The following is a 16,859-nucleotide window of genomic DNA, read 5'->3' as shown; positions in this document are numbered from 1 at the left end:
CTCGTCGCTCCTCTTACGCCAATCCCTGTGATCTGTGAGCCCTTTGAACGACTGATCATCGATTGCGTGGGCCCATTGCCTAAGTCCAAGGCAGGACATCAATATATGTTAACTATCATGTGTGCTGCAACACGCTTTTCTGAAGCAGTTCCGTTACGCAACCTGAAAGCCAAAGCAGTTGCGAAAGAGCAGGTCAAGTTCTGTTCCACTTTATGCCTGCCAAAAGTAATCCAGACGGACCGTGGCACACATTTTACGTCAAGAATGTTTGAACAGATTTTGAAGGAGCTTGACATAAATCATCAGTTATCCAGTGCTTACCACCCGGAGTCACAAGGTGCGATTGAGAGGTTTCATCAAACTCTTAAAACGATGCTGCGCAATATTGTGTTGAGACGGGGAAAGATTGGGACGAGGGTCACCCCTTTCTTCTGTTCGCTGTGAGAGAGACAGTCTCTAGGCTATAGTCCAGCAGAACTGGTCTTCGGTCATGTGGTGCGAGGACCGTTAAAGTTGTTGAGCGAGCAGCTGTTGGCTGAACATTCAACGCCGGTGACTATCCCTGACTATGTCCAGTCTCTCCATCAGAGACTTCATGGAGCTTGTGAAGTAGCAGCAAAACACCTTGAAACAGCACAAGGCAAGTTGAAAGCACGCTTTGACCAGAAGTCTGTTAGCAGATCTTTCCAGCCTGGCGATTTGGTTCTACCTTTGCTACACACTCCTGGTTCTGTGTTCCAGGCGAAGTTTAATGGTCCCTACGTTGTCAAGAAGAAAGTGAGTGACACAAATTACGTTATTGACACACCTGACCGCAGAAGTAAAAGCCGTTTGTGCCACATCAACATGCTGAAAAGGTATGTGACCTCACAATGCAAAAGTGAAACAAAGTGTGACAAACCCACAGATGAAGGGAAGTGTGAGATGGCAAGTGTGCCAACCTCCACTGTTACTATGGTTTCCAACTATACCATGGAAGAAGACCGATTGTGTAACAGAGAAGTTCAAGTTTCCTCCACACGCATACAGAACCGTGCCATTCTAAACGACCTCAAGAGTTACCTTGCTTATCTCTGTGAAAGTCAAACTAAAGAACTGGCTGATTTGCTGCAAAAGTTCCCTAGTCTGTTCTCAGGTGTGCCTGGAAAAACTACATTGTGTTCCCATGACATTGATGTTGGAAATGCATCCCCCATCAAACAGCATCCTTATCGAGTCAACCCCCAAAAGCATAACATAGCGGAAGTTCTGTGCCAAGTCAGAGTCCCTGGAGTTCGCCCTGCTTATTGGTACCAAAACCTGACTCCACCTATCGCTTCTGCACCGACTTTCGCAAAGTCAACAACATCACTAAAGCAGATTCCTTCCCACTTCCTAGAATGGAAGATTGTGTGGACAGGGTGGGTAACGCTAAGTTTGTAACAAAGCTAGACCTACTGAAAGGATACTGGCAGGTGCCTCTGACTTTGCGTGCATCAGAAATCTCAGCTTTTGTCACCCCAGACAATTTTCTGCAGTATTCTGTCTTAGCTTTTGGGATGCGAAATGCTCCCGCCACATTCCAACGTTTGATGTATAATGTGTTTGCAGGTGTGGAAAACTGTGAAGTGTACTTGGATGACGTGGTTATCCACTCATATACCTGGACAGAACATCTGTCCACCCTTGAGAATGTTTTTCAGCGCTTTGCTGATGCCTCGTTGATCGTGAACCTTGTTAAGTGCGAGTTCGCAAAGGGAATTGTCTGTTTTTAGGGTAAACGAGTGGGTCAAGGAATGGTGAAGCCAGTCGAAGCCAAAATTGCAGCTATCCTCGAATACACTATTCCCTCTAATAAACGTGAACTGCGCAGGTTCCTTGGAATGTGTGGATACTACCGTGCTTTCTGCCCAAACTTTACTTTAGTTGTCTCGCCACTAACTGATCTGCTAAGCACTACAAAGAGGTTTCCCTTTCGAGAGGTCTCTCCTATTGCGTAATGCTTACGCTATGGAAAAACTCCTTTTCTCGAGAAATATTGAAGTCTTTATGTAAAACGCATTGCAGCTGCACAGCATACAGCAATGAGCGAGGCAGCTCGGTCATTGGCTGTGCTGCGGCAACTTGCACGAACCAATGACGGGGCGACTCTGAACCCGCTTCCAATGAGCGTGCTTCGCGTCCACGCGCGTCAGAGCCCGCCAAGATGGGCGTGGCCAAGGGCTATATATTGGGCGCCCCGTCGTCTGAGTTCTTTAGGTTCAATCGACTGAAGCAAATTGACCAAGCACAAGCACGGCAGATTACGCAATACTCGTTCCCTCCTCTCAGGGAACCGAGGTTACGTTAGTAACCGAGTCGTTATCTGGACACCCAGTTGTGAGGATGCTTTCAATGCCGCGAAAGACTTGCTCTGTAGCGCCCCAATACTCAAAGCCCCTCAATTTGATGCCCCATTTAAATTGGAAGTTGATGCCTCAGCTACAGTAGCTGGTGCGGTCCTGCTGCAGGAGGACAATTATTGTGTAGAGCATCCGGTTTCATTCTTCTCCAAAAAGTTCTCAAGGTGCCAGCAGAACTATAGTTTTATTGAGAAGGAAGCATTGGCAATGTTGATGGCACTACAGCACTTTGAAGTGTATTTAGGTGGTAGTGTTGCTCCAATAGTAGTGTCACAGATCACAATCCGTTAATTTTTCTTGAGCGCATGTCTAATGCGAGTCAGCGGCTTATGCGATGGTCTCTCACTGTTCAAGAGTTTAATCTTGACATCCGTTACAAAAAAGGCTCAGAAAATGTTACGGATGCGTTGTCTAGGTCATAAATGGTTTAAAAATGTATGATTACAATAACATGTGAATGCTCTTTATTTTTATTTATTTTTAATAGTGAAAGTGAATTGGTGACTGCCTATCGGTTATTTAGTGTGTATGTTGTGCTGGTGATGTTTTTTCCCCCTCCTTCTCTCTCTCTCTCTCTCTCTCTCTCTCTCTCTCTCTCTCTCTATCTCTCTCTCTCTCTCTCTCTCTCTCTGCCATGCAGCACTCCAAACCATCCAAAGCTGATGCTAATTAGTAGGAGCGTGTATAAAGCAGCAGAGAAACTGGGTTCAGGAGGAATCCCTCTTCAGCTATCCCAGACACATTGGTGTTAACTGCAGTTGTAAAACTTTTGTGAAATCTGTTGTCTTGAGTACAGTGACTCTTTAGACTGTGTGAGTTTGAAGAGTAAAACCGTGTAGGGAGACGGGTGCCAATTTGTTTGGATTATCCACTCCTAAACTTTTCTCCTGTTTATTTTGATTTCTTTTTGTTAGGGAATTTAACTGGGTTTAAACTTTAGGAAGCCCCTGTTTTGTTTGTTATTTTGGCCTGGCCCTCTCCTGACGATCTGGTTATTATTTTAATTTGTTTACCTGTTTACTGATCTTTATTTGTTTTATAAATATATTGATTAAGCCTTTAATAAAAAGAAAACAACTAATTAACCATACTCTTTCAGTTTCCTTTTGTGACCAGGTGTAAATCAAAGGGTGCTGTGTAAATCTTTTGTACATGAATGTGAAGGACAATTAGAGCTGGGATAGAGGAAAAGGAGATTTCTCACATTTATTTAGTCAATTCTTTCTGGTTATATCTTTTTTTTAATTGTTACTCCCTCTTTAAAATACCCTAGACTAGAGTGGGAACGTAACACTATTTTTAATAATTCAAGCACTTTTCAAGTATCTCTTCAAAAATATGGCTGTTTTCCAGGACTTAAATTTCAAAAAGTCAAATTCAAGCACTTTAAGCACCTTGTACGAACCCTTTATAGAGGAACTCACATTTCTGGGTCAGACTTCCATAACTTTTCACAGCTCATCCCTCCTTCATGATGTAATGATGCCACTGGCCTCACAGTCATCCGCCCCACTCTCATACCCATCTCACATAAAACACCTCCTTCAGGAGAGGCCCAGTGGCGGCGGTGACCCCCTGCCTTAGGTTGCCCTCCCTGGCCAAAGAGGATCTTACCCGTCGTTTAGAAATCACATCATGCACACTGGAAACCGCTCTTACTCATTACAAAATCTTTGACAGTTTTCTTAAACAGAATTAGTTGTTTTCTGGAGCTTAGTGAAGGCACATCCAAGAGTCACCAGAGCCATTCGGACTGCCTAATAGTGTTCACACAGGGAGACCGGTTAGTAACAGCAGTATTTAATCACTAAAATCCATTAAACATCTTAAAAGCAGCAACATAGCACGGCTGAGGTTATACTCAGTGAATTTAGTTATCACAACCGTCTATTCAGTGTACTGCTCATAGACAGTAAAAGAGATGGACACAGCGACCCATTGATTTCAACGGAGAAGACTGAAGCCCGATTATTGCACTTCCTGCCTGATCGCTGAGCGACTGCGCAGGCTCAAACTGAGCGTGACGACAGTCTGACAGTTGTACATCTTCTAGTAGCCGTGGCAAAACAAATCTGAATCACCTAATTCCTCAAAAACGTTGTTGAATATTTTGTCACGTTGTTTTTATGGACTCTCTATCTATGGGGTTCTCCCGTGACTTTATGCCTCTATGTCCCCCCGATTGCCTCATAGACAGTAAAAGATTGCCTGCAAGCTTCTCTTCCTGTCTATACGGTAATGTCTCTATTGTGCGACAAAGTCGCGTGGTTATGACGCAATCGTTAGCCTGTTTTTAACAAAAACGGCTTCTACGGGGCCATAACTTAAGATACAAAGTAATGGAGCCTTTTATACATTGTCGTGTTTATTTAGAAATAAATTATGGACAAATGAAGTCTTTGGACGTCTCAGATGTAAAGTTATTCGCTGTCAAAGTGACGCCAAAATGAATGGGAGTCAATGGAATGCTAACAGCAGGTGAAGTTCTGCTACAATGGCGGCTCCCGCGAGGCTTCAGTTTCCGGCTGATGTATTACCCCCTTGATACTGCTACATCTGTAGACGGAGCCACCTGCCCTGTATGGTGGAGAGACTAAAATGAGACAAAGAAGTTACTGGTCCTAAAATAAACTAGTCAAAAATGTCACTTCTATCATTTAAGGTCTGTATTATTATTTTATAGACTTCTTTAAAGTCATTCAGATTTACTTTTAAAACATTTACAAATTGTCCTCTAAATGTATAAAATCTGAACTGTCTGTAGCATGATTTCTTTTAACATCTCAATGTCTATGATTTTGAAGTGAAACACTGTGCTTTACTATAAATAGCTTATTATTACTTATGACACAGGCTCAGAATAACAGCTTTTAGTTGACATTGAATGAGAGAAAGATTCTGAGGCATTCAGGACTGGTACACTGCATTTTCATAAACTTCTAACATCAGACTTTATCTACTATATTTTAACTCTAGCCCAACTTAAGGCATCTTTGCCAAAAATGACATGCGTTTTCAAATACAACTTTTAGAACTCACATTTGTTGGAGTCATTTACATCAGCCTGTATTCATCAATTCACTTATAAGAATTACAGATCTTTCCTTCAAAAGAATTTCCTTAAGATTTTAATCTTTTGACCTTATTTTTATCTCTTATTCCTTCTCAGACGAACACTTTAATATTGTCATATTAAACGCTGATCTACTTTCATGTACACATTTGCACCAGAAATTCCTGTCAACTTCACACTTTTCTGTAAAATTACGTGCTAAATGGCCCTGCTGACCATAATTAAAACACTGTCTGTCATCTTGTGGGTTTGTGCATCAGCCTCAACTACAGCATCAGACACCTTGCCTATAGTTTGATCACTGTGAGCTTGCAAACAGCTCTAACTTACTGCACACCCTCACATTCAAGAATTCAAACAGAGCCACTGATAAGCAGTTCTCTGTATTCTTTTACAGTCCACCTGTGGTGTATTCAATCACAATAGCCGAATCATAATCTTCATCATTATTATTGGCAGAACATTAATTTTCATAAGCTGCAGGGAAATGCTCAAAATATTCTAAGATGTTTTCACAAAGTTTCAGTTTACCTTAGTCACATTTGTCCAAGGAAATGATCCCCGATCCATAATTTCCTTTACTTGCTTTTTTTAAAGCACAGTTATTCATAAATAGTCCCATAAATTCTATCATAAATTTTATTTTCTATATTTCATAAAATAATTTATTCTACTATATTTCTTTTTCATATATCAAATAGTTAGTCTGTAGATACAAGTATTATCATTATTATCTCAGTCCCACTTATCTCTACTGTTTTGCAGAAACCAAAATATCATATTACTCATATCTCAATTCCCTAGTTCACACAAACAGCCTTATTGCTGCTTGCTAATTCAATTCTTATCATATAAAAGTAAGTTCCACAAACACATACACACGTCTCACACAGCACCCCTTTTGTTTGGGGAAATCATGGTATTTTATTAATTCTTTAATACCCTTCAAACTTTTTCCCATGTGCTTTTTCATCAAACCAAACACTGGTTTATCATATTGATACTTTTTGCGCATTTTACTCTGAAAGTTCCCCATGATGGTCCCTCGATTCTGTGGTTTTCCTGTGGCACGCCTACATATAACCCTAGACGTCTCTAGAGAGATCATTTTTCACCTCAATTGAAAAGGTGAGCACTCACAACTTGCTCACAAATTTGGATCAAACGGATCCTCTGGGTTTCCCCCAATACACTCCTGTGGATTAACTGAGCCCACCAGACTAATAATCTGTACTTGTCTGGACTATTAATCTGTACTAGTCACCGCAGTGTTCCTTTGACCATCATGAGTCAATCCCCCCCAAGTACTTTAGACTTTGTCTCTTACCAGTCTCAGTTTATACCACTTCAGTTCTTTTGATGATTCCAGTGGTGGCCCTCCCGGACCCTGATAGCGGTCGGCCCCTCTCTCTCAAGTTTACGAGGTAGAGCTGGAACTTCTCAGTCCAGAATGATCAGTCACCGTCCGCTCTCGGGTCCAAGAGGCACATCCAAGGAATCCTGCCGACTATGCCAAATTGTTGTGGTAAAACAATTTTCCATCACTGAATAAGAGCCTGCAGTGTGTGACAATGAGAGGAGGGCATCCTTCCTTCCCCATAGTCCTGACTCGTCGTACATTAGTCACACATTTGCACGTGTACGAAAGTCACAAATATAGAACATATTAAATTTCTCCCACAGACTCTTCTACAAAAGGGGGCTATAGAAGGGTTCCCCCTCCCAGCAGGGAGTCAGGGTTTTACAGCCGTTACTTCATTGTTCCAAAAAAGAATGGGGGGATGCGTCCTATTCTAGGACTGCGCCAACTAAATCGCAGGGTTCAGAAACTCAAGTTCAAGATGCTTACACTCAAACAGATAGTGTCACAGATTCAGTCCAAGGACTGGTTTGTCATGATACACTTAAAGGACGCTTACTTCCATGTATCCATCCATCCTCAACACAGGAAGTTCCTGAGGTTTGCTTTAGGGGGCGAAGCATTCCAATATCGGGTTCTTCCGTTCGGCCTAGGTTTTATTCTCAGAGGACCTCTTTTCTAGGTGTGGTATGGGATTCGACAGCTATGCAGGCACAATTGTCACCAACACATATTACGTCGATTCTCTCAGTCGTAAATAGGATAAAACTAGGCCAGTCACTCACTGTGAAACATTTTCAGAGACTGTTGGGTCTCATGGCATCGGCGTCCATAACTTTTGGCCTCCTGTACATGAGATCCCTGCAGTGGTGGCTCAGAACCAAGGGGTTTTCTCCAAGGGCTCCAAGGGCCTACGTGCCTTAGTCATGTGGAACAAACCTTGGTTTCTCGCCCAAGGCCCAGTGCTAGGGGCTTTTTGTTGACGCGTAACTCTATAGACAGATGCTTCCCTCACAGGTTGGGGGGCGATCATGAGTGGTCGCTCGGCGAAGGGTCTTTGACAGGACCATCTACTTTCTTGGCACATAAATCGGCTAGAAATGATGCCAGTGTTTCGAGCTCTCAAGCCCTTCCTGCCAGACCTGAGAGGTCACCATGTGCTTGTCCGCACGGACAACACATCGTGGTCTCTTATATCAACCATCAGGCGTCATGTTTGCAAACTGGCTCATCAGATCCTCCGATGGGCCCAAGGGAAATTACAGTTTCTCAGGGCAGAACATATTCCAGGGCATCTAAATCAGGGAGTGGATATCCTGTCAAGACAGGGGCTGAGGCCCGGGGAATGGAGACTTCACCCCGAGGTGTTGAAGCTCCTTTGGGAGAATTTCGGTCTAGCTCAAGTCGACCTTTTCGCATCATTAGACACAACGCATTGTCCCATGATGTTCTCCCGTACGCAACAGATAAATCCATCTTCTGAGCCTCTGGTTTGTGAGGAAAGGGACAATACCAGACACACTACATTCTGAGTCTCCATCCAGAAGGCAAATCGTCCCTTCAGGGTACCTTCATCTGCCTGTTCCAGATGGTTAGGAACCCCTCCGTGCTCCAGGATATCAGCATCCCATTTGTGTTCAAGGCTTGAAAGGGATTCCAGCTCCTTTCCGACTGCATTGTTACCCAGCACTATCCAGGACCCCAGGACTACCATGTGTCATGTACCATGTGTGCCATCCTCAGGAAAAGAGGACAGAAGGCTATCTAGCTCCTCAAGCACATTGCCTAGTTTAACTGGTGAACGATAAATGACAATAAAATGAAATATGGTAGGGTTAATAACAGTCATGGCATGCACTGTTTAGTCAAAGCCAAAAGGTTTTCAGCTGGCAACGGCTGGGATGAAGTATTTTCACAGATATGAATTTCATTAAGAACATGACTGAAAGTTGCAGCATAATTTTTATTGCGAGCAGCGCATATTATTTCAGCGCCCATGTTATCAAATGAGAGTCTCTATATCAAAAGAGTCATGCTTCACCACAGAGGATTGTGCCCTTAGCAGAGTGCAAATCAAGAAAATCTGCATTTATCTTAGTCTTTTAACAGGGTTGCTTGACTGTGGGGGTGGACTTCACATCCATCTATTTACCAAACTGCTTGTCCTAGGGTTGGTGATGCTGGATCCTGTTCCAAAGTCTCAGGCCTGGCCTTATCCAAACTCTCTTGGACTTAACATACCTGGTGGTTTTGAGCAAGGATGATGATCAAATAAACAATTGTGTGTAGATTAGTTTTAAAAAAAAATTCTAAGACAATCATTTTAGAAACATTAATTTGAGGTTCAAGTATATGTCATGGTTTGTGTTCCTAAAACTTCATGCTTATCTTTACAATATCCCTTTTACTGGATTCTGCTTACAATATGGACTTTGAAATGCCATATAAAACACGCACACACACACACCCCTTGTTAACTCCCACTTACCCCACTTGTTTCCCTTTTTCAGTTCTCATCGGCTCCGTTTCCCCCTCCCGGACCATTACCATATGATTTTGTATGGAATGACTTTGATATGCTGTTATAATAACTGTTTATGTCACACCTGCTGGTAAGAGAGATTAAAGTGGAATTTTCCAACATTTTCAAATTTCCATCTCTCCTTTTAGGTTTCTCTAACGCGTAGTCCTCCAGTTAAGGAATGCAAGAATCAGGAAGCGGGATTGTTGCTGACATCATATGACTGCACATTAATTGTCAAGCAAATCTCCAGTGAGGAGGTGGAGGACATGCACAACATCCTTTCAGAATACCACCAGGTATAGAGTACTGTTTCATAAGGCAAGTTGTTTAATAACACGTACATTTAACCTTTGAAAAATGTAGTCTCCTGATAACACTTAAAGGATTAGTTCATTCAAACAAGAAAATTCTGCCATTATCTACCATATACAGTACTATGATGCATTTAAAAAAGATCTAGTGAAAGAAGTATTGGTTGACAAATTGGACATTGTTGCTTTTATCATGAGCTATCAACAACACAGAAAGCTAGCACAGATGTCAAGTTAAATTTTTGTCTGTTCCTCACACAAAGCTATCATATTGCTTCAGAAGACGTGCAGAAGTGCAGAAGTCATGAGAACATCTTTTATGGTGCTTGTTTCTCCGACGCACAAGGGGAAGTCATCTGGTGCACACTAATGTCTTCAATGCTTTGTATAGTTGTTCGGTTTTCTACTTGTTCCAATTCCTAATGCCGGTTCATTTCCAGTCCAAGTAAGTTGGCTGGTCTTGGCTTTCTATGAGAGGGGGAGAGTTAAATTGCCTCTCGACTGCTATCAGTTTTCTTCCATAAATCTAGTCCATATTTACATTTATAAATTTAGCAGACAATTTTATCCAGGCTGACTTCCAAATAAGGAGCATAAGGAATTTCACTGCAGTCAACAATATCCATACTATACAATGCCATGTTTATTAGAACCTGGCATTTATTAGGAAACAAACAAGAGCACAGGTAAAATGCAGATTGCTTATTTTTATTTATATATTGGAAGTAAGTGCCTTTGTTTAAGGTTGTGGAGTGATTAAGTGCTTGCAGATTAGTTGCTTCTTGAAATAAGTGTTGGTCTCATTTCTTCAAAGAGGGGAGGGTAAAGGTTTTGAAGAGTGACTGTGAATCTCCTTGTGAAGGAACAACAAGGTGCTGTTTGTTTATTGAATGCAACTGTTGTATTCCAGTGGCAGTACTGATTCTGTCCGCTATTGGAAGTGATATCAGGAGAGTTCTTTGAATGATTGAAGACCAGATACATTCTGTATAATATGTAGATGCTGGTTGTTGCACTGGCTGGTAGGCTTCCCTGCTGAAAAATCCAGCATAAACCAGCATGTTGGTCCATGCTGGTTTATGTTGGTTAGAGCTCGTTAGTGCTGGTCAAGCTGGTGGACTAGCATAGTCATGCTGTTCTCAAGCAATCTGAGTTGGTTTGCTGGTCCACCAACTCTCCCGCTTATTTTGAATTTAAAAATTACTTACACGCTAACAGGTCTTAGCTGGTTTGAGATGGTCTAGCCTGGCCAAGCTGGTCTAGATGCATAAACCAAGCAACTGCTATTAAGATGTATTTGAATGCTGTTTGGATGGATAGATTTCCCCACACACCAAGCATAAACTAGGCTTTATGCCTATTTTACTATAATAAAAGAGGTAAACAGTCACTTCTTTGTGTTTAGTCATTGATTTATTGTTTAAAAGATGAGAACAAGTCTATGTAACATTTGACTGCAATGCTATTTGAGTAAAATATAATTAAATATAATATTATTAAATAAGTTAAAAAAAAAATTTCTCTAAAACAGTGTAATCAAACTTTTTTTGAGATGTTTGTGCTGGTTTCATTGAGATGCAGCTTGATTGTTCAACTGACAAGCAACAATCACCTGGAACTAGAAAAGCTAGTTTTTTTTATTTCCTTTTCTATCAAACTAAAATATCTATTTTTTTTCCCCCTCAGCACATTGTAACGTGCCATGGTAGCACACTACTTCCCCAATTCCTCGGCATGTACCGTGTCACTGTGGACAATGAAGACACGTACCTTTTAGTCATGAGGAACATGTTCAGCCACCGACTAACTGTCCACAGAAAATATGACCTCAAGGTAGATCAATTTCATTCTCTAATCATTGTTAACCATTTAATGAATTTGTTATTGGGCCATAATGGTGAGGAATTAATATGTTATGAGTTTAGTATGTTATTCAAAACAATAAGTGCAAAATAAGTAAAAGAAAAATGGAAAGATCACAATAAAAATTCTGTTATATAAAAGTTATTGTTTTTCCCTCAACTTGCATTTTTAAGGCAATCTATTAAATAATATAGAGCTACTGTATCATATTTATGTAACAGCTATTTTTTTTGTAAGGATCATCAATTATTGTCATGTATCTAAATTATCAGGAATATTTCATATTATAGGGCTCGTTGGTTTCTCGAGAAGCAAGTGATAAAGAAAAGGTAAGAGATGCGATCATGTTGAGTTTGTCCAAAAACAATATACATTTATGAATCTAAAACATTCTGTTTTATAGCCTCTTCAAATTAAAGATTTGTTCTGGTTATTTTTAGATTTGCAGGTTCCTAAATCCTAAACATTTACATTATACCTTTTCTTCTTTTCATTCTGTTACAAAGGCATTCTTGTATGCTGTTCTTGAAAGATGTTTCAGTTCCCTTTCGTTGTCACTCCAAGTTACGTTGGATGATGACGAATGGGGTTTCGCTTAGAAAGCCTATCAACTTTGAGTATTACAAAACGAGCCAATGGCAAAGAAATGCCATGGGTCTGCGGAATTTGCATAGCATAACACCGCCCTACCTCGTGGGTATAAAAGGAGGATGCTGGCAACATGCAGATGTGTTTTCGCTTCCAAGTTTAATTCTTCACTCCTTTAGCCATCTCTGATTTTGTCAGCTTCTTACGAGACGAGCAAACTCTCCAGTGTTGGTGTGACGGCGATCTCCCGGCGAGTGCTCACTTCCTGCTTATCTGTGCGTGGTTTGCCAGTTAGTGTGTTTCTCCGCGTGTGCTTCAGCACTCGAGTTTTTCTCTCACAAAAGAGCTTGCACGCGGCACGTCTTTTTAAAGATGCCTCGCCCGTGCACTTCTGGTTGCAGTCGACTTGTATCTGACTCTGATGGGCACGAGCGCTGTCTAGTGTGTTTGGGCATTGATCACGCTAGAGCTGCGCTCGTGGATGACTCATGTTCTCTCTGTGGGAACATGACCATTGCAACACTACGATCGAGACTCAATGACCTCGCAAAAGTGAGAGCCCTCTCATCCACACCCCGATCTAGCACCTCCATGAGAGGCTCTACTTCAGCTGTTGGCCAGGGTGATCTGAGGGTGACTGTGTGGAACAAAGCGCAGACTATCTGTCCATGCCCCACAGCACCTTCTTCAGTGTTGCAACCCGTGAGTGTTCAGGGGATTGCCGCGGGACCATCTTCGGGTGCCCCGCGGGTTTCCTTTGGCGCTCAAGAAGAAGACGCGCTGTCAATCGCAGCATCACAAGGCGGGTCTGATTCGTCTGGAAGTGACGACTCGTCACAGCTGCCACCTTCGGATGTGAATACGGCTGTGGCTCAGTCTGATCCAGAGATGACGGCCATGCTTTCCCGGGCGACCGCAAGCATCGGTTTAGAGTGGACCCCTCCACCCTGTCCCGAGCGCTCGCGGCTGGACGATTGGTTTTTGGATGGAGATGCTGGTTCCTGTCCGCAGCCTGCCCCAATACCTTTCTTCGTGCATGATGAAGTCTCAAAATCCTGGAAGACTCCCATGTCTTCTCGCGACCGCTCGTTGAATTCAAACGCCTTTCCTCCCCTCGATGGGGCAGCTGCCCATGGGTTCAATGGGCCCCCCCCGGTTGAACGCTCTGTTGCGATGAAATTGTGTTCTCAGAGTACTTCTTCTCGTGGCGAGCCTAAGCACCCATCCAAAGTCTGTAGGTTTTCGTCTACGTTAGTGGCGAAGTCCTACAGAGCAGCGGGACAGGCGGCTGCTTCTCTGCATGCCATGGCCACTCTGCAGGTCTACCAGGCCCAGATGCTAAAGGACATGCACAAGGGTAGGACGGACCCAGGGCTCTTCAATGAGCTGCACGCCGCCACCGACCTCGCTCTCCGGGCGACGAAGATGACCGCACGCTCCCTGGGTCTGGTGATGTCTACAGCCGTGGTCCAGGAGAGAAATCTATGGCTGAACCTGGCTGACATGCAGAATGCTGAGCGGTCCTGGCTGCTCGACACCCCCATGTCCCAGGCCGGCCTATTCGGTGGTGCGGTCGAGGATTTCGCCCAACAGTTCTCGACCGCCCAGAAACAGACTGATGCGATCAAGCATATTCTGCCCTGACGGCCTGCTGCTGCCTCCACCCAGCTGACCGGGCAGAGTACTCAGTCTGTTCGCTGCCGAGGGCGCCCTCCTACGGCAAATCGCCCTTCCCGCCCAGCCCAAGCAGCAGCCTCCACCCGGGCCCGGTCAAGGAGGAAGCCGTAAGAAGGCACCCCAGCCCTCTCCACCCCCGCCCCCGCTAAACGCGGGCCAAGCGACGCACCTGAGACAGGCTTGGGGATGTCAGGGATGTCGAGTGTTACTTCTCAGGAGGTGGTAGCAGGACCACTCCTTCCCTCGGTGGAGGGCCGGGGGAGAATCTTTTGTTCTCCACTCCCCACTGCTCACCCCCGGTTGGGCAGAACCCTAATGTGGTTAAAGAAAGAAGTAACATATCCATCCCTGAGCACACAGAGTTCTCGGACGACACGGTGCGCCGCCCCCGGGCCGTGCACCCCTCGTCCTCCTCTGTCCCAGAGCCGGATGACAGTGCGCGCCATCCCTGGACCGTGCCACTCTCATCCTTCTCTGCAGACCCCCATGGAACGTTCATCCTTCCCTGGTCTCCTCTGTCAGGGCGCGGTCAATGACTGTGCCCCCACACCGGGCCGCTATGCCGTCCACGTCTGGGCCAGTCATTCGGCCTCGCTGTACCACCGATGGAAGGTCTGTGGTTCGTATGACCCCACTGAAACAGTCGTTGGGAGCCTGGCTAGAGCTTCCCAACCTGTCCTGCTGGGTCGCTCGGACGATCAGGCTCGGCTACGCGATTCAGTTCGCGCGGTCTCCTCAACGCTTCAGGGGAGTCTGCTTCACTTTGGTGGGTGGCAATGCCCCTATCATGAGACCAGAGGTTGCTACCCTACTGGCGAAGGGTGCGATAGAGACTGTCCCTCCAGCCGAAATGAGATCCGGCTTCTACAGCCCATACTTCATTGTCCCGAAGAAAACCGGAGGGTTACGGCCAATCCTGGACCTGCCCGTTCTGAACCGCCCCCTTCACAGGCTACCGTTCAAGATGCTCACCGCCAAACGCATTTTCGGATGTGTGCGGCCCCAGGATTGGTTTGCAGCGATCGACCTGAAGGACGCCTACTTCCATGTCTCCATTCTCCCTCGACACAGACCGTTCCTACGGTTTGCTTTCGAGGGACAGGCATATCAGTATACGGTAACGGGGTTCGCATCCTGAACTATCTCGACGACTGGCTGATCCTAGCTCACTCTCGAGACCAGGTTTGCGAACACAGGTACCTAGTGCTCCGGCACCTAGCTCGTCTGGGCCTTCGGGTCAACTGGGAAAAGAGCAAACTTTGCCCCGTGCAGAGGATCTCTTTTCTCGGTACGGACATCGACTCGGTCGCCATGTCCGCGCAGCTTACGAGCTTACTTGTTTGAGACAGTTCGAGGGCAAGAGTGCGGTTCCACTGAAACTTTTTCAGAGGCTCCTGGGGCATATGGCATCTCCAGCCGCAACGCCGCTCGGATTGCTTCATATGAGACTGCTTCAGCTTTGGCTTCGCGACCGAGTCCCGAGGTGGGCATGGCAACACGGCACGCTCCGAGTACCAGTTACTCCGACCTGCTGTCAGACCTTCACCCCGTGGTCGAACCTCAGTTTTCAACAGGCCGGAGTGCCCCTGGAACGAGCATCCCGGCATGTTGTTGTAACGACAGATACCTCTACCACGGGCTGGGGCGCCATGTGCAATGGGCGTGCTGCTGCGGACTCCTGGACAGGACCCCAGCGCCTATGGCACGTCAATTGCCTCGAGTTGCTGGCTGTACGTCTTGCTCTGCGCCGCTTGGTGCTCAAGGATCAACAGGTACTAGTCCGATCAGACAATACCGCCACTGTAGCATACATCAACCGTCACCAGTTCGGGTGACGCACAGATAGATCTGTTTGCCTCTCACGACTCGACCATTTGCGCCCTGTATTATTCCCTGACCGAGGGCACGCTCGGCACGGATGCACTGGCGCACAGCTGGCCGCGGGGCCGCAAATATGCGTTTCCCCCAGTGAGCCTTCTTGCGCAGACCCTGCGCAAGGTCAGGGAGGACGAGGAGCAGGTCATTCTGGTCGCGCCGTACTGGCCCACCCGGAACTGGTTCTCCGAACTTGTACTCCTCGCGACAGCACCTCCTTGGCCGATTCCCCTGAGGAAGGACCTCCTTTCTCAGGGACGGGGCACCCTATGGCACCCTCGTCCCGATCTTTGGAACCTCCACGTGTGGCTACTGGATGGGACGAGGCAGGTTTGAGTACCCCACCACCAGCGGTGGTGGCTATCATCAATTCCGCTAGAACGTCGTCCACGAGACACGTCTATACGCTGAAGTGGAACCTCTTCATCAACTGGTGCTCTTCTCACCAAGAAGACCCCCAGAGATGTTCGATCAGTGTTGTGCTTTCCTTCCTTTCAAGAAGGGTTGGAGCGAAGGCTGTCTCCCTCCACCCTGAAAGTCTATGTTGCCGCTATTGCCGCACACCATGATCCAATCGAAGGTAAGTCTGTGGGGAAGCACGACCTGATCGTCAGGTTCCTGAGAGGAGCGAGGAGACTGAATCCTGCTCGCCCTCCTCTCGTTCCCTCTTGGGACTTCTCAGTGGTTTTAACGGCCCTGCAGAGTGCTCCCTTCCTCTCGTTCCCTCTTGGGACCTCTAAGTGGTTTTAACTGCCCTGCAGAGTGCTCCCTTTGTGAGTCTTTGCAATCAGTGGAGCTTAAGTTCCTGTCAATGAAGACAGCTCTCCTTGTTGCATTGGCCTCCATCAAGAGGGTAGGGGACCTGCACGCATTCTCCGTTGATGAAGCGTGCCTGGAATTCGGGCCTAACGTGATCCTGAGACCCCGGCTTGGATATGTGCCCAAGGTTCCTACAACTCCCTTCCGGGACCAGGTGGTGAACCTGCAAGCGCTGCCCCTGGAGGAGGCAGACCCAGCCTTGGCACTGCTCTGTCCAGTACGTACTCTCCGCGCCTATGTAGACAGGACGCAGTGTTTCAGGACTTCAGACCAGCTCTTTGTCTGTTATGGTGGGAAGCTGAAGGGAAAGGCTCTCTCCAAGCAAAGGTTGTCTCACTGGATAGTGGACGCCATTGCTTTGGCATACCAGCAGCAAGGTCGACCGTGC

The 16,859-nt window shown here is 45.6% G+C and overlaps 1 protein-coding gene across 2 annotated transcripts in view; it reads left to right on the top strand.

The window, feature by feature from the left end:
* Positions 1-16,859, top strand: part of pip4k2cb (phosphatidylinositol-5-phosphate 4-kinase, type II, gamma b) — a 44,996-nt gene that overhangs the window by 18,489 nt on the left and 9,648 nt on the right. For both annotated transcript variants that reach the window (XM_077204429.1, XM_077204428.1), the window contains 3 exons: positions 9,485-9,634; positions 11,336-11,482; positions 11,803-11,841. In XM_077204429.1, coding sequence (XP_077060544.1) covers positions 9,485-9,634; positions 11,336-11,482; positions 11,803-11,841 — 336 coding nt within the window. The remainder of the gene's footprint in view (positions 1-9,484; positions 9,635-11,335; positions 11,483-11,802; positions 11,842-16,859) is intronic.

Source organism: Siphateles boraxobius, unplaced genomic scaffold, assembly GCF_051911475.1.
Source record: "Siphateles boraxobius isolate OS27281-9 unplaced genomic scaffold, OSU_SipBor_1 5, whole genome shotgun sequence".
NCBI classification, from domain to species: domain Eukaryota; kingdom Metazoa; phylum Chordata; class Actinopteri; order Cypriniformes; family Leuciscidae; genus Siphateles; species Siphateles boraxobius.
The sequence above is the reverse complement of the archived record's forward strand: the minus strand, read 5'-3'. Positions and strand labels throughout refer to the sequence as shown.